The sequence below is a fragment of the Orcinus orca genome, chromosome 12 (assembly GCF_937001465.1).
Source record: "Orcinus orca chromosome 12, mOrcOrc1.1, whole genome shotgun sequence".
Lineage (NCBI taxonomy): Eukaryota > Metazoa > Chordata > Mammalia > Artiodactyla > Delphinidae > Orcinus > Orcinus orca.
In genome coordinates, this window is record NC_064570.1 from 77041797 (window position 1) to 77060861 (window position 19065).

General features: G+C 36.2%; 1 protein-coding gene across 16 annotated transcripts in view; it reads right to left on the minus strand.

Annotated features, from left to right (window-relative positions):
* Positions 1-5146: 5146 nt before the first annotated feature.
* SENP6 (SUMO specific peptidase 6) overlaps positions 5147-19065 on the minus strand; it is a 103055-nt gene continuing 89136 nt past the window's right edge. For 15 of the 16 annotated variants that reach the window (XM_033428604.2, XM_033428600.2, XM_033428607.1 and 12 more), the window contains 5 exons: positions 14359-14462; positions 12471-12559; positions 10707-10775; positions 10454-10604; positions 5147-6808 (listed from right to left, as the gene is read on the minus strand). In XM_033428604.2, the coding sequence (XP_033284495.1) occupies positions 6602-6808; positions 10454-10604; positions 10707-10775; positions 12471-12559; positions 14359-14462 (620 nt within the window). In that variant the 3' untranslated portion in view covers positions 5147-6601. The remainder of the gene's footprint in view (positions 6809-10453; positions 10605-10706; positions 10776-12470; positions 12560-14358; positions 14463-19065) is intronic. The other variant, XM_033428609.2, reaches the window with a different exon arrangement.

The window sequence follows — 19065 nt, forward strand, 5'->3', positions numbered from 1 at the left end:
GTGTTTGGAAATGTCAGGCAATTGACCTACTATAATTGTTTTAATTTTATGTTGATAAAGTATTTCTCCTGTGAAGACAATGGAATGTTGATATTTTATGCTAATTTTATACTTTGTTTTTATTATGTTTTTAAAAGACAACACTTTGAAAAATTTTTAATGCTTTTCCTTTGGTAGTTTCACATGCTTTATAAATAATTCTTTTTAAAATCAATTTTCTGTCAACAATATCTTCAGTTAATCATCATCTGTTCGTTTTTCAGCTGTATGTTTCATTTATATTTAAGTATCTTTTTTTTTGCGGTACGCGGGCCTCTCACTGCTGTGGCTTCTCCCGTTGCGGAGCACAGGCTCCGGACGCGCAGGCTCAGCGGCCATGGCTCACGGGCCCAGCCGCTCCGCGGCATGTAGGGATCTTCCCGGACCGGGGCACGAACCCGCGTCTCCTGCATCGGCAGGCGGACTCTCAACCACTGCGCCACCAGGGAAGTCCTATACTTAAGTATCTTTGATAACCATTTGTTCGTAGAGAAAAAAGCAATGCTCTGACTGGGACAAAGGAACTCTCTTTCCTCCTGTTTTTGTTGCCTGTTTCTAAGAAGGACACTTCAAATGAAATATGCAAATTATGTCTTATTATTTTGGCATTCCTGTGATCACAGGTATAACTGTATGCTTTACCCTAGCTATGGTAATTCATCATTAGTTACTTATAGCACAGGCTTGCACTCATTCTTGCCCCCCTCTAATGCTTTCATTACTGCCATCGTGATCTTTTCAACATTCATAGTGCATCATGTTCTTCCTCTGTTTGAAATGCTTCAGTAACGTTTTAGGATAATGACCAAAATCTTGAACATGGCTTCAAGGCCCTGCATGATCAGGTCCCAGCCTACCTTTCCATTTACTCTGAGCTCCAGTTACACAGGCCTACTATAATTTTGTATTTTAAATTATGAAAATGTTTAAACATACTAAAAGATAACATAGTTCAAAAAACCCCCTATACAACCAGTTTCCATGATAACCAAGACTTAGCCACATTGCATCTCTAAAAAAATATGGACGTTGATTAATTTTCGTCCTCTTTTTTCTAGCCAGGTTGACCTAGCTTATAGGGTAAGACGGTGCCCAGCTTTGCTGGGGAAACTATTTCTTTGGACCTCAGTTCTATAAATTGGGAGTACATATCTCATAAAGTCATTATAAATAAATGAATTCATACATTTTAGAATTTTAGAACATGTTTGGCATATAGTACACAGTTAATAAATGAGGCCATTACCATTTAGGACAGGTTACACATCCCCCTACCACAGGGCCTTTGCACAGTCTACAAGCACTATTCTTCTTTTGCCCTCTCAGACTTTATGTCTACCAATAGTTCAAATGTCACATCTTTAGGGAAGATGTCCCCAACCTCCCTAGATTAGCCTATATTTTCTTCATACATTTTATGCTTTCCTGCATGGCACTTATTTAAAATTATTAATCTGTGAGGCTGTAACAGTTGTCTTTCCATTATAAGGAAGCTCCATGAGCGGAGAAGATGGTATGTTTGGCTCCCTGTTTTAAATCCCTAATACCTAGCACAAAGTAGGTACTCAGAACATCTATTCAATATTTAAGGATCAATTTCTTTTCAACTAATTTGTTTTGGATCAAATCCTCTGCTGTCAACATGTATAAAGCTAATTATAATAAATGTAGTAAGTCTTATAACAGGCTTAAACAACTAATTTTCAGTTATTTGAGGGATTAAACATATTGAAAGCATATTAAGTTAATAAAGAGTACTTCTTTGCACAGGAGGAAAAAAATGCTTCTAGGTATAAAGTTTGTGTGTGTCAACTGAACTCTAAAGTAAAAGGCTGATGGAGTGGAAGTCAGGGGAGGTTTAAGCTAGCAGTTAAGTGGTTCAGATATAAACAGAAGGAAGAGCCTCTAGATAATCTTTCAGCTGACTTTCATATTTATACACAATTTCTACCTGTGTATGAGTTTAGGGCATTTGATTACCTTACAAATATTAGTATCATCAAATCTGTTTTCCTCCTAGAAGAATCCACTTGTATATAAGAATTAGGTTTGTAATTTTTTCATTACAATAATTATAAAAGAATGATTCTCATGAAACTTCATTTCCCCAAGACACTAGTCATTTATTTTCAAGTTTCCAAATCATATACCCAACTATTAATAAAAAAAAATGTAAAAAAATAACTGACCTCAGGTAAGTTTCAAAAGCACCTTCTCATAAAGTTCAGTTCACAAACACCCCAAATAGTTGACTCTGTCCTCTGATGGCTAGTATTTATAAGGTAGTTTAGAGAATCAGTGCAGGAGAGGAGAAGGATATGGCCAAATTCTGTATTTAGGATACTGTGTTCTGTATTTTCCTCTTGTTTAATCATTCTGCATATTAGTTCCAAGCAACCTGCTTAATTTGTTCTAAATTTTCCCCAACTTATTTGACACAGAACTTATAACTATCTCTCAAAACTAGAGTTAGCAAACATACTTTGAGACTGCTAGTCTGGCTGCACTCTACAGATTGACAGGTTCAGAATCCTAGTGAAAATATAAAACCACCTTGGTTATAGTGATCCCATAACTCCTGGTGACCATTAAGAGTTCACAAATCATCCATTTATTAATCCATTTTAGAATCTCATCAAGAGTTGATGTTTTATCTTACAATTTGCAGAATCTACTTTTTGCCTTTTGATTAACAAGGTATCTGCCAGTCTCTAACCTTTGAGTACCTTAATAATTTCTTTATAATTCTGCAAGGCTTAGTAACAGCAATTTATTAAGTTTACCCATCAAGTTCTTAATGAGAATTTGGGAGTTGGGGGTAAAGGGCTATCTTACAGCATTTGAGAGAAGAAAATGCAGACAAGCCTCATTACCTTTGGGACCAGCAACTTGAAAGTTGTCAGGGACAAATATTGATCCTTTTACATCAGTGGGAGGTGCATAATAGAATTACTTGAGGAATTATTTGAAAATTCATGGCATCACTGGGGTTAAGACCCTAGGTATGCATGCATATTCTGAAAAGCTCCCCAGGTGATTCTGATAAACATTTCTAGAAAATCCTTGTTTTGGATAATATGTTCCTCACTGTAATCTTTTACAATAAGCACAACGTAACTGTTATTTGTGATAAAGACAGTGAAGACCTCCAAGCTTTTTAGCTGTTTTCATTCTGTTTCAGGCCATAGGTCTGTGGTATTTTCCTCTGAGTACACTGCACTCTGATTTCCTGAATAGCACTTTAGGGCTCTCTACCATTATTCCTCGATCTGGCTTATCAGAATTAAGATGGGAGGTCTATTTCCCCCCAAGGTACACATTTCTTCCACTTGATCAACCAATACTTCCTCTGTGGTTAAATTTAAGTTTCAAAGAGCAGTTCTCTTAACTTTTTTTCTTCTTCTCGGGACTAGGGAAACAACAAATGCACCAGAAAGTCTTGCTGGAGTATTTTAGGACATTCTTCAGTAGATTACATTTCCTAATAGGGTCTGGTGTTGGCCTCTGTGAGTTCGGTTGCCTTAAACTATCCATTGATAGTCCCCAGGCTAGACAGGCTGTAGTATCCTCCCCCAAATATCTCTCCCTTCTCCTTCTGTCCTCAGAGCAATCTACTACAGAGCCACCTCGTTGTCTGTACCTCTTCTAGATATGCAGCACTACACTACCTCATCTCTTACAGATTTTGTTTCTTCTAACTATATTATCCTTTCTGTCACTATATCCCAGTAGCTTTTTTCCCACCAACCCTTGATCATATATATTAAAATACATTCTTTATTATTCCTCTTCAGTGAATTTTCTGAGACTTTAAGTATAATTTTTAATCTCTGGGAAATTAAAAGTGTTATTTTGTTTTTGTTTCTTGCGGTACGCGGGCCTCTCACTGTTGTGGCCTCTCCCGTTGCGGAGCACAGGCTCTGGACGCGCAGGCTCAGCGGCCATGGCTCACGGGCCCAGCCGCTCCGCGGCACGCGGGATCTTCCCGGACCGGGGCACGAACCCGCGTCTCCTGCATCGGCAGGCGGACTCTCAACCACTGCGCCACCAGGGAAGCCCTGTTATTCTTTTTATATCTTACAGTTTTCGGAGATCATAGTTTTTTAAAGAAAAAAATACAGAATTCATTTTGGTGACTTAAAGCAAGATATAATTTAGATAATTATTTTATCCTTTCAAATAAGACCTCCTACATTTAATTGACTAATAGTTTAAGCACAGGTTACTATGCTTAACTTATTTAGGTTTATGTGAATCTGAAATAATACCATTAAGTTTTCAGCTGTCTTAGCAACATCAAAGGAAAAGGACTAGTTAAATGCCACCTTTGCTCCTAAACTACCAAGAGCTAAGACACATACAAATTTTATGGCAAGTAATCTAAAACTCTTCTAAAAATGATTAACTGTTATTCTATCCAACAAGAAAACAAATACAACAAATCTATCTAATTAGTTAAGACACCAGATACTCGTCATGCAGTTTCAGCATCTAGTAACAAACCTCTAAGCTTTAAAACTGTTTCACAACTTCTAAGCACTAATAATACATTTTAAAAGGTTGATACCCACTTTAAACCACATATAGAAGTACCAGAGTATACAATTAACAAGTAAATGCGCATAAACAACGAAGAAAGAGTCTCAAGTCTAATTCTGGAGCTCAACCTGGCAGTCTCCAAAGATTTATCTCCAAAGCAAAGCCATTAGCATAACTTTTAAAAAATAGAATTTTTCATGTGTCAAAACGTGATTGACTGAATTGGCCCAAGGAACAGGTTATCTTTTTATCTTTTCAAAAATAAGAGTGCAAAATGTAACCATTAGAAATTGAAACAAAAACAAGCATTTCAGAATAGTTCTTTCAGTACCTTCAAATTCTGACAAAATACAGGACAGTAAAAAAATTAAATATGGCAATTTTGCTTACTGCTATCAGGTTTTAAAAAATTTCCATTTTTTGGTCCATATTCAGTAAATAATAAAATTAAACTTTTCATATCTGAGTTAAGAGCTCTAGGGTATTCCTTAAAAAGAAATAATGTAATAATAAATAAAAATGTTAAGACAGTTCAAAGTAACAAATCCATAATCAATACCACTAATGGTGATGTTCCTTAAACTTACATTTTAATGTTTCCCTTAATGAGTGTGTCTAAATATAAATATATACATATTTTTTGGTTGTTGTTAACAATACTCACAATCCGCCCCAAACACATCCATGGACTTTATTAAATCCAAGTAAGTAGCCTAAAATGTTGGTTTCAATGCCAGAAATGGCCAGATTAAAAATAAAGTGATTGCTGATGAAAAACGGTCTTCCTTTTATTCTCAACTATGTTTGTTATATGTGCTTTTTAAATTATTTAACAAGAAAATGACCTTTAAAATATATAATTTCACATCTCAAAGTTAATTCAAAAGAACTGTGTAACATTTCATTTGAAAATAACAGTTTCAGCAGATATATGCAAGATTCCTACATGAGTTGTAAATCTGTCATCAAAACCATCACATTTTAGTATTTTTAAAGGGGAATTCAATATAGGAGATTTTTTCTGCATTATGCAACTGATTAAAGACAGCACTTTTACATGTAAAAATAATTTACACTAAAAAACTCAGGTGCAAAAAGTCTGATACTCTGTTTATCAAAATAACAAGAACAAAATGAGCAATGATAAAATAGCAAAAGTCATTACAAAAAATAGTAAATTCCTATTTAAATTCCTGTGTTCACAGGTTAAAAATGTTTATCAATTAACTATATCACAGATCGTAGATACTTTAAGCTATAATATAGAAAGGTAACATGAGATATTTGAAATTCAAGTTGTACTTACCAAAATAGTTTTAACCTGAGTCTCTGACATCTTCAGAAATGTACTTGACAATAATGTATGATAAAGTATAGTTAATATTTAGTAGTATAATTCAAAGTTATTTTTCTTTGATGTGCTCTAAATACTGCTGCTTCTTAAATGTTTGAGTAAAACTATAAATATTTATTACACTTTTGGGGCCAAGTTCTCTAAACACAAGGGAGTGTCTGAATTAAAAGCTGTTACTTTTTCCTGCTATACAAACATATGAGGATGTCTTTCATGTTCAAAATGCCTTTGATTTAATCTTATTTTCACATTTCAAGTTATTTTAAAACAAATGCAAAGGTCAAAAGATTATCACAGATACACACCCACTGAAGAATTTAATACAATCTCACTAAAGGATATCAACTTAATCATCTCCTCCTATAAATATTTTCTTTTTATTTATTTTGTGTTTAGAAGTTGCAGTTTTAAGTACTATTAACAGAAAATACATAACAACAGCTTTCTAACAAGTGAAAAAAAATAATTATAAATGCTGGAAAAATTGGCCTCATTGACATATTTACAGACTTTTATTTCATACAGACTCCATTGGAAATTATATGACATTTATTATACAAGCATTAACATTTCCAAATCACTGCATAGTGAGCACTTCAGTTCTTTATTGTCTATACCCTTGAAAGTCACTCAGTTGCTGAAGGCAATACTGACAAGCATCAAAAATGGTCAAACTGAGATGCTACTGATATATCGTTCTGCTCCTTTGCCTAAAGATGTTTCTGTCGTGTCCTTATGCTTTTTTTTCTCCTTGCTCCTCTGATCCTCCTGCAACTTCAGAATGATGTTTCGGATTTCTTCTCTTTTTGTTCTCATTCTTGGGGGAGGAAACCAGTTTTCCAAATTCATAGGCAGTTCAAAATTGAGAATTGGATTCTGAAAATAAAAACATTAAATGCACCTTAGAAAACTATAATAAAAAGTATCTTGGTTTCAATCACAAAAGCATTCCAGAGAAGAAATGAAAAAAATCAGTACTTACTCATTATCTATTCCATGCAGGCACTGTGCTGGGCACTGGAGATGTAAGACAAGACAGTTTCTACCTACAGATCTTATAGTCTAGATCAAGGGTCAGCAAACTACAGCTAGTGGGCCACATTCTGCCTATTGCCTGTTCTTGTAAATAAAGCCTTATTGGAACACACCCACAGTAACTCATCTATATGCTCCCTGTGGATGCTTTCTTTCATGCCGCAATAGCAGAACCGAGTGTAGAGACCGTATGGCCGCAGAGCCTGAAATATTTCCTACCTGACTACCTGGTGCCCTATGAAAGTGATTGCTAACTCCAGTCGAGATAGATAACTCAACAATTAAAACAATGAATATGACAAGTATTAAGGCAGGAGAAGCAGAGAGTCCTATGCGAATACATATCTAAGGGCTTAGCACAATTTCAAGAAGTGATGTTTATGCTAAGACCTGAAGAATGAGTAGGAGTTAGCCAAATAAGGAATGACGGAAGCAACAGGGAAGAGTATTCCAGGTAATGAAATATGTACCAACGCCTGGAGGCAAGAGACAATATGACAATATGACACAACACGAGATGGTGTGTAGAATGCTGGAGTGAGAATGGTAGAAATGAGGCTAGAAGCTTGAACAGGAGTTGGATGATGCAGGCCACTGAAGGATTCTGGTCTTTAACTCAAGAATAACAGGAAGCCATTATAAGATTTAAAGCAGAAAAGCAACACAATTAGATTTGGGTTTTGGGAAAACAACTGTGAAAAATACAAGGCAAGAGGCCACGTCAGAGGTTGGTGCAGCAGTTTGGAATAGTGAGGCTAATGAAATGGACTTAGTGGTAGCAGGGGTAAATAACTGAACATAAGTGACACTAAGTGACAGAATTCACAGGGCTTATGGCACCATGGGTGGTGGATGAAGAAGAGGAAGAAGTCAAGATAACTGTAAAGAATATCCAAGAGAGCCCAGAGATAAACCCACACACATATGGTTACCTTATTTTTGATAAAGGAGGCAAGAATATATAATGGAGAAAAGACAGCCTCTTCAATAAGTGGTGCTGGGAAAACTGGACAGCTACATGTAAAAGTATGAGATTAGAACACTCTCTAACACCATACACAAAAATAAACTCAAAATGGATTAAAGACCTAAATGTGGGCTTCCCTGGTGGCGCAGTGGTTGAGAGTCCACCTGCTGATGCAGGGGACACGGGTTCGTGCCCCGATCCAGGAAGATCCCACATGCCGCGGAGCGGCTGGGTCTGTAAGCCATGGCCGCTGAGCCTGCGCGTCCAGAGCCTGTGCTCTGCAACGGGAGAGGCCACAATAGTGAGAGGCCCGCGTACCGCAACAACAACAAAAAAAAAAAAAAAAAAAAAAGACCTAAATGTAAGGCCAGGCACTATCAAACTCTTAGAGGAAACATAGTAAGAACACTCTTTGACATAAATCACAGCAAGATCTTTTTTGACCCACCTCCTAGAGTAATGGAAATAAAAACAAAAATAAACAAATGGGCTTAAAAGCTTTTGCACAGCAAAGGAAACCATAAACAAGACGAAAAGACAACCCTCAGAAGGGGAGAAAATATTTGCAAATGAAGCAACTGACAAAGGATTAATCTCCAAAATTTACAAGCAGCTCAATATCAAAAAAACAAACCCAATCCAAAAATGGGCAGGAGACCTAAATAGACATTTCTCCAAAGAAGATATACAGATTGCCAACAAACACATGAAAGGACATGCTCAACATCACTAATCATCAGAGAAATGCAAATCAAAACTACAATGAGGTATCACCTCACACCAGTTAGAATGGGCATCATCAGAAAATCTACAAACAATAAATGCTGGAGGGCTTCCCTGGTGGCGCAGTGGTTAAGAATCCGCCTGCCAATGCAGGGGACACGGGTTCGAACCCTGGTCTGGGAAGATCCCACATGCCGCGGAGCAACTAAGCCTGTGCGCCACAACTACTGAGCCTGCGCTCTAGAGCCCGCGAGCCACAGCTACTGAGCCTGCGTGCTACAAACTACTGAAGCCCGCGTGCCTAGAGCCTGTGCTCCACACAAGAGAAGTCACTGCAATGAGAAGCCCGCACACCGCAATGAAGAATAGCCCCTGCTCGCTGCAACCAGGGAAAGTCCGTACGCAGCAACAAAGACCCAATGCAGCCAAAAATAAATAAATTAAATAAATAAATTTAAAAAAAATGCTGGAGAGGGTGTGGAGAATAGGGAACCCTCTTGCACTGTTGGTGGTAATGTAAATTGATACAGCCACTATGGAGAAGAGTACGGAGGTTCCTTAAAAAACTAAAAATAGAACTGCCATATGACCCAGCAATCCCACTGCTGGGCATATACCCTGAGAAAACTATAATTCAAAAAGTCATGTACCACAATGTTCACTGTAGCTCTATTTACAATAGCCAGGACATGGAAGCAATCTAAGTGTCCATCGACAGATGAATGGATAAAGAAGATGTGGCACATATATACAATGGAATATTACTCAGCCATAAAAAGAAATGAAATTGAGTTATTTGTAGTGAGGTGGATGGACCTAGCGTCTGTCATACAGAGTGAAGTAAGTTAGAAAGAGAAAAAAAAATACTGTATGTTAACACATATATATGGAATCTAAAAAAAAAAGGTTCTGCAGAACCTAGGAGCAAGGACAGGAATAAAGACGCAGACGCAGAGAATGTACTTGAGGACACAAGGAGGGGGAAGGGTAAGCTGGGACGAAGTGAGAGAGTGGCATGGACATATATACACTACCAAACATAAAATAGATAGCTAGTGGGAAGCAGCCGCATAGCACAGGGAGATCAGCTCAGTGCTTTGTGACCACTTAGAGGGGTGGGATAGGGAGGGTGGGAGGGAAATGCAAGAGGGAGGAGATATGGGGATATATGTATATGTATAGCTGATTCACCTTGTTATTAAGCAGAAACTAACACAACAATGTAAAGCACTTATACTCCAATAAAGATGTTAAAAAAAAAAAGAATATCCAAGGGAGGTGTGCATGGTATTGTACCTCTGAAGTCAAAGGAAGAACGTGTTATGTGGAAGGAATATAACAGTGTCAAATGGTGCTGCGAGGTCAGGAACAATTTCAATATAAGGGTGAGGGTCAAGCGGATTATAGAGATTTGAGAAGCAAATAGGATTCGTGGAAATGAAGACAATGAATATAAACACTTGTCCAGAAATATATCTGTGAAGGGGAGAAAAGAAGGTAAAAGATATAGCCCGAATCATGGGAGAGATTTCTTAAGGCAGAAAGAGCCAGTGGAGAGGAACTGATTAGTGATGAGTAATGAGGTCAACAAGCCTTGGATTTGATAGAGTACGGTCATTTTTATTTTATGCCTTAAAAATTCTCCAATTTAAGAGTCTTTGCTCCTTGGAATAATTTTTGAAACAATAGTTTTCAATCTCTTCAAAGTATTTGCTTACTGTGTTTTTTACACTAACATGAGATCAAACACACCATTTTATTATTTATTAAATCAGATCCAACAAACTGAAACCCACCTCAAAAAAGCTCTCTACATACTGCAATACGTATACACCACAATCACTGAAGTTGTTTTGCTGGGGTACTTTTGGATTAGAGCCTTTCATAACATCTTTGGAAAAACTTCTTTTGCATCCTTTTTTAACTTCCCACTCCACTTCTAAATACCTGCAATGATGTGTATATAGTAAGAATATATACATACATATAAATATACATAGTTCCTCATTCCCACCAGAATACAAAGTACAGGTAGAGTTTTGAACTTACTCTCTTAGAATTTTTACAACGTTTGACCGAGAAGGCCCTCTGAGTGAGTCCATCAGTAGGATACAAGGTCTATACGGTAGAAATGACCAAATATTAATACTTTATAATGTTTAAAAGGCATAAAAAGATGTACATTAACAATAAAATTTCAAACCTTAAAAATTCACTTTGTATGACTCAGTAAAACTTGCTGGGGGGGGGATAACACCCTAATAATACTTAACTATCCATGGTTATATTAAATACTGAATTAAAGAGTAATAATTTAATCATATCTAAGTTATGAATATAGTTCACCAAAGTTCCTAAAAACACTTAAAAATTTAGTAGAAAGTCAAAACAATTCTGAAAATTTGAACATCTGCATATTACAAATTACCAAAAGTGAGACCATGCAAAAGTAGAAGAAAAATAATCCCATTTTTAACTAAAATCTATTTTAGATAAAAAAAGCAGGTAATCTTCACATAAAAGAATTAGTTTAGAATCCAGTGTTTTGGGCGAGGTTCCACTTCAGAACACTCAGTATAAATAATACTCAACTTTTAAAATTTTGTTGTTAAACCCAAGTAAGTGAGGAAGTCTAATGTAGTGCAAAAAGTCCTGAAATGATTAAAGATCTAGGTTCTTCCTGGCTAACATTTTATGGGATTTGGAAAAAATCTCTCAACTGCTCTAGGTCTCTCTGTTTTCCTTTATAAATGAAGTTTGCTTTTCAAATGCTATTAATGGAGTTTCAGACAAGATTTCCTACAAAAAGTCAAAAGAGATGAAGTCTAGAAATAGGTACTACTTCATCGCCTAAGAAGTCTGCAGACCCTGGCAAGATCTCAGAACATGTACTTCCGAGAACCAAAATAGACTCACTCTCAATTTGGGGTTTCCATCTGTTTCTTTTTTTGTTGTTTTTTTTTTGCTGCACCACGGCTTGCGGGATCTTAGTTCCCCAACCAGGGACTGAACCCACGCCCTCAGCAGTGAGAGCACAGAATCCTAACCACTGGACTGCCAGGGAATTCCCTGGGTTTCCCACCTGGAACATGTCCCTTAGGACTGCCTTAAGTCACTCCACAGCCTTCACACAGTAGCTATGGAACCAGTGTAAACTCCAATTCCCATGTTACTGATGTGAATTTGAATGACATTCTTTGTCCTTTCCTGCTCCAAATCACTATATATCCAAAAGGAGTAGTGGTTTTCTATGCACATGCACAGACATGGAAAATGGGCAAATGGAGAACTGAAATAATTTCCATTCTCCTCAACTTAAACCTTGGACATTGGGCAGGACCTAATTTTCCTCACTGACTCTGAAAGCTTCTGTGATTTTTGCTTAAATACCTGTTTTAATTAAAACAGTATGGTTAATGTTTTATTCTAACAGGGTACGTGAATAAAAATTATCATTTAGGGTCTTCCCTGGTGGCGCGGTGGTTTAAGAATCTGCCTGCCAATGCAGGGGACATGGGTTTAAGCCCTGGTCTGGGAAGATCCCACATGCCACGGAGCAACTAAGCCCGTGCGCCACAACTACTGAGCCCACACGTCTAGAGCCCATGCTCCGCAACAAGAGAAGCCACTGCAATGAGAAGCCTGCGAACCGCAACGAAGAGCAGCCCCCGCTCTCCGCAACTAAAGAAAGCACACGCACAGCAATGAAGACCCAATGCAGCCAAAAATAAGTAAAATTAAAAAAAAAAAAAGAGTAACAGTTAAAAAAAAAAAACTATCATGTAGTTTGCAAGATGTACGGTTAATGCTTACTGTTTACAGATAGTAGGCTTTAAATGCCACTGTCCTATTTCAGAATTGCAGTTGTCATCGGCAAGGAATCCATCATCACTGCTGTCATCCTGTAAAAGAGAGCCTACTGTTAGTATTGAAAATATACAATCTAAATGACTAATAATGTAACAAAATAGCACTATTGAGGATAAAAATCCTTGTAGCAAATATGTAAAAAAATATTTTTCTGTTTAGGTGATCAGACATTAGAAAATGTGTTACATCACTCGATTCCAATGATGTAACACTACAACACAGGCATCTTAATGAAAGAAACCATCAATCAAGAGGTCTAAGAAAACTTGTTACATCTATTTACTCAATCTAAATTTTTAAAGACGAAGTATACCATGACTGATTCTTCTCTAGTCAAACATTATGGCTCTGATTTTAGGTATTTTTACAAAAATTTAATTTGTTGGCTAAAACAACTGTTTTCACAATAGGACATGAATGACTGATATTTATCATCTTTTCACACAAAAATTTTTTTCATATCAGAAACATTTAAAGGGTTTTTGGAAACACTGTTTTACTTGACAAAACCCTTTACCCACTTCACGTGAGAGAAGACAGCTTTATGATAGTGTGTCTTATTCTACTTATTACCTTGAATGTAAAACAAACAAAGCTTTTTTTGTCCTGTGGGAAAGCTTCTGGCAACCTTTTGAATGAAACAGTCAACAGTAGGAATGATAACAGTAGTAATATACAGTTAGATTAACTAGTTCAAGTAACTGCTATGACCAAAAAGGAGCATATGAAGTGCTCATTATAAACCTTGAATGTAATCCAGATATGTGTCTGTGTATATTAGAAAGAAAAACTGTATCTCATAGCCACGCACTGTAGACCAAGGGACATCACAAAAATGTTTTTTGTTCACAAGAGGATTGAGCAAAAAGGAAAAATGGTGCAGTACAAAGTTATCTTTACTACTAGATAAAGTTTGTCTTAACAACTAAGGAAGAGGCAGAAAAAGGAAATGGAATAAGCTTTTCTCTCAGTAGAAAATGCCTGTTTAACTGAAGTTATAAAATATTTTCAAAAATATACTTTATTCTTGGTGTTAATAAAGCTTATTAGGGCAAACAAGACTCTAAGGAAATATGTTAATTTTAACTAAATATGATCTGCTCCTGCCATGATGCATATACAGCAGATTAGATGAAAGAAAAAATCATTAGACAGGTGGTAAAAATACTGTAATTCTGCTGTGTTCGTGCACCACACACCACATAATCGAAAATGTGAACACTTGCCTCCTGAGTGTTAAGTAAGACCGAAGGTTAAGCACGGCGCACAAATGCTTTAAAAGAGCAACGGAAAGGGGTGCGGTAGGGGTGGTGGGCGGTCGCTGGGTCGCGGCGGGAGGATCCATTTCACATGGAAACTTTCCACGGTGGGTGATATTAGTTTAGTCCTCAATGGCAAACTAAACAAACAAACAAAAACCCCAAAACAAAAAATGAAACAACGTTCATACATCTATCCCGGCAACTTCTGAACTGAAAACCAAATTTGTGTTGTGAGATGAGATCCAAGTACAGAAGGCATGAGTTAACCGTTTGAAGTAATCGCCTATAAAAATCTAAAGAAAAACTTTTTTTTTTTTTTTCCTGTACGCGGGCCTCTCACTTTTGTGGCCTCTCCCGTTGTGGAGCACAGGCTCCGGACGCGCAGGCTCAGCAGCCATGGCTCACGGGCCCAGCCGCTCCGCGGCATGTGGGATCTCCCCAGACCAGGGCACGAACCTGCGTCCCCTGCATCGGTAGGCAGACTCTCAACCACTGCGCCACCAGGGAAGCCCAGAGAAACTTTTAATTATATAAAATACTAGAACTTTTTGCCAAGCATTAGGTTTCACCTGGTTATCCTGATCTTCTGAGAAGTCGATGAGTTCATCTTCGAGCATTTTACTACCTTCAGCTGATTCATCGCTGTAGTTTAGTCTGATTTTGCTTAAGCCATCTGTATCAATAAGAAACATAACATAATTTTTAAAAAGAACACACACATAACTTATAGTACATGATGTTAAAATTAATGCTAGTAATTAATTGCATAGTAATTACGAATACAAAATCTGTCTTAGCATGTAAATATCACAAGTATAAAATAAGTTACTTTTAAGTAAAAAACCTGGATTATGTCATCTACAGAGTTGTTTCTACTACTCAGACCCTAAAATTTATTAAACTTTAAACACTAGGTATCAATTATGTTATTAAATATTTATGTATATTTAAATACATGTATATATATATATAAAGATTTTGTGCTAGGTATGCTAGGTATCTTTAATAACAGAAGCTACAATAGTTTGAAAACAACTCAATTGTTCAATAACAGGAATGGTTAGCAAACGTAGAACATAAAATGAAATACTGTGTACACTAGAGAAATTAAAATTGTGAAAATATGGAAAATTATACAAGTTAAAAAAACATGATTAAAACAAAGTAAAACAGGCTTGCTTTTGCACAAATAATTTAAAAAAATACAAAAATGAAAATATTATGCTAGGATAGTAGTTATGGATGAGTTCCTCAACTCTGTATATTTTTCCTTCATGTTTGGTTATATTCATAGACTTTTCAACAAAATAAAATGACACAAGCCAACGTAGGTGCTGGGCAGTATGAAAATAAATGACTCGTAGAAATATTTGAAATGAATTCTTTTAAAGGTCTGTTTCAAGAATCTAAATCCTTAAAAATCAATGATTTTCTTAAAGAAACAGAAGATTTACCAGAAAATAATGAAAACTGAGCAGGAACTTTGATGCCAAATATACAAATATTGTTTATTATAGAGCATACCATTTCCAAGTTTTTAAAAGCATGACTTCAAGGTATTTTAAACAGGATTTAACTTATTTTGGTACAAGTTATTAAAAGGGCAAAAGAATATTAATATAAGCAAGATAGGATGGGAAAACAGCAAGATAAAAGTGCTCCTGGAAAAATACATTTAACATATATAAAAGTCCAAACGTTGTGATCGAAAACATACTATTTGAAATAATAAGGCATGCAAAGAATAACCTTTTAAATTTATCTTTCAAAAGTCTGTATTTTTATGCTTTCTTGAAGCAAAAACACCTATATTTAAATAAAACTTGTCCAAATCCTCAGGCAGTTAAGAGCTAGTCACTACAATCAAGTTATTTTTGCAGCGAAGTATTCCTGTCTATACCTATCTATTACACAGAAATTGTGTCATATAAACATGAACCTTATACAAATGAAATACGTGTGCACTGCAAAAAAGGAGAAAAGTAATTTAAATAGTGTAGTCAATTTCTTCAACTATTTCGTTCAGTAAACAAATGCCCTAGTATAAATTGAGAGGCAATGACTCAATCAGCTGTTCTCCCAATCAGTCCCATTTCCTGAGCTTTTCTCACATAGAGATCACCTGAAGATGCCAAACCAAGCGTGATTCTAGAGTTTAAAAATACGCATTTTTCATGTACCATACAGAGCAAGACAACTACTTCAAATGGTGCCCAACTGAAAAAACACCAAATCAAAGTAGTGATAACAGACATTATTCTCCTACAGTTGACCTTAAAAACCTAATCCCCGTGGCAAGATACAACTCCACTTATTTACTGCAGCATGTCAAGCGACATCAGTCAACACTCTGTACATGTTCAACGGTTAAAATTATGTTAAATGTTTTATTTAAGTCCTGTCAACGATACTCCCAGACCAAATAGAAACAGATCACTAAGATACTAATCATAATCACAAAAATTTTTACAAGCTCTCCTTATCCTCATTTCTGATACGTCATCATTTTATCTAGGATAGACGGCTTAGCCATCCTCTCCAAGGCAGTAAAGGCTCCTCTAGAGAGCACTCTAATTCAATGTACTTTTGGGTGAGTGATGCCTTGGAAGCATCTGATGAAAGATATGAGAGCTCGTTCCTGAAAAATACAGACCCATTCTAGAGAACCATTTTTCAAACTGTGGGACACTATGGTCATTGGATTAAGATAAGCATTGAAAAAGAATAGAAAAATGCCAGTGTATCACACACAATAAAGGTAAATTAATTTCCTTTAAGGAAGATATAGTCGATAAAGTTACACACATACTAAAAACAAAACAAAACAAATGCACAAACTATAATTTTTAATAGAAGAATAAACAGATATTATAAAAGGGCAAACTACATACAACAGATATTCTTTACTTTGGTCTCCATTAGGATTTATGGGTATATTTACTCAAATTTAACAGGTTATTTCTCAACTAGAACATTAACTTGTAGAGAGAGCCACCAGGAATTTCTGGGGTTTGTGTATATGAAGGAAGTCCTAAGGCTTTGTTTGTCCCATTGCTCTAAGACATGCACTTTAATTCATTTTTTAAACTTGAATTCACATTAAACTGTATGAAATTATTGATCAAAAAGGAACTTAAAAAATGTTCTGTGGAGATATAATTCACATACAATTCACCCATTTAAAGTGTACATGTAAGTAGTTTTTGGTATATTTACAAATACTACGTGCAACCATCCCTGGAGTCAACTTTAAAACATTTTCAAAATGTTTTAAATCTCAAAAAACCCCACAAAAAACAAACAAACAAACAAAAACTCTGTACACTTCAGCTATCACTCCCTTCTCCCCATACTCCTGTCCCATACCCGCAACCAGCCCTAAGCAGCCATTAACCCACTCTACAGATTTTCCTGGGAGATTTCATACAAATGGAATCACATAATATGAGGTCTTCTATGACTACTTAGCATGCTTTCAAGTTTCATCTATGTAGCATGTATCACTCCTTCATTTCTTTTTATGGTCTAATAATATTCCATTGGATGGATGTATCATGTTTTGATTATCCATTTGTCAGCTGATGAATATCTGGATTGTGTCTACCATTTGGCTATTATGAATAATGCTGCTATAAATGTTCATGCCCAAGTTTTTGTGCGGACATGTTTTTATTTCTCTCGGGTAATTATCTAGGCGTGGAACTGCTGGATCACATGATAACTCTATGTTTAACGTTTTGAGGAACTGTCAAAACTGTCTCCCAAAGCAAGCTGTACCATTTTACATTCCCACTAATGATATATGAAGGCCTCAATTTCTGCACATCCTCACCAACACCTGTTAGTATCTGACTTTCTGATTCTAGCCATGCTGTCATGGCTATGAAGAGGCATCTCTTTGTGGTTTTGACTTACATTTCCTTCATGACTAATGATGTCCAGCATCTTCTCATGTACTAACTGGCAGGATTTTGTTGTTTTCTTTTTTTATTTTTAATGGGGTATAATTGATTTACAATGTTGTGTTAGTTTCAGGTTTACAGCAAAGTGAATCTGTTATATAAATACATATATCCACTCTTTATTAGATTCTTTTCCCATATAGGCCATAACAGAGTATTGTGTAGAGTTCCCTGTGCTATACAGTAGATCCTTATTAGTTACCTATTTTATATATAGTAGTGTGTATGTGTCCCAAATAAATCCCAATTTATCCCACCTCCAGGACTTTGTTTTAAAGGCAATGAGAAACAGTGCACACTGCCTTGAAGGCTTAATCTTCAGAGTGCCCATCTACACAATGCTTTCTGTTTAGCAAAATGGTAATTAATCTCTAACGTGGCTATTCACTGCCTTTTTTTTTTCTATTCAAGTATTAAAATACTAAAACTGAAAAAATTAGTCAGAACTTGGTGATTACGTACTTCGCTTAATCTTCATTCCATTTCCTGCCTGCTGAAACAGACTTGAAAGTCAGCTAGAAAAGGAAGTGCAGTTGACCCTTGAACAACACAGGTTTGAACTGCACTGGCCCACCCACACGTGGATTTCTTTTCAATAAATACGTAGTACAGTACTACACAATCTGAGGTTGGTTGAATCCAGGGATGCGAATCTGTGGATGTGAAACTGTGGTATGACACGAATGGCTGACTATAAAGTTAGAGGTGGATTTTTGATTGTCAGAGGGTCAGCAACCCTAAACCCCATGTTGTTCAAGGGTCAACTGTATTTATCTGCTTGGCTTTTGATATACTTTTTTGCTTTATCTGCTAAATTTCCCCCTTCTGCCTTTTATCTTATACCCCCTAAAGGACACAAAGACCAACACATATGGCTAATGTCAGCTTTATGCAGCTGAGTATGTCAGACAAAAAATATTTTTGTAAGAGCGCAGCCAACACCTTTCTGACTTCCTAAAATAATACAGGCTGGTAGAAGTACAGAGTATGCTGAGCATTCACAACTTTTTCTTGAACTTTTGAGTTCAACTTTTGAAAGTTGGGACTCAACTTTCTTACTGAGTTCACATAATTTCTTCTATGCCTCATACTGAGTTTTTTCCTCCCAAGAAAATGTGTTAGATATACTCATAGTTTAGTAAGTTTGCTATCCTATATACATAGCATATTATGGGTTTATGAAGTAGACTTTGGGGTTGAAGTGGAAATTATGCAGTTGACTTGATATATAATTTAAGTATTTGAAGAGAAACCTTAGATTTCTATAACAAGTGCTAGAAATATGGACCTGACTCAAGGAATAAAACAATTTAT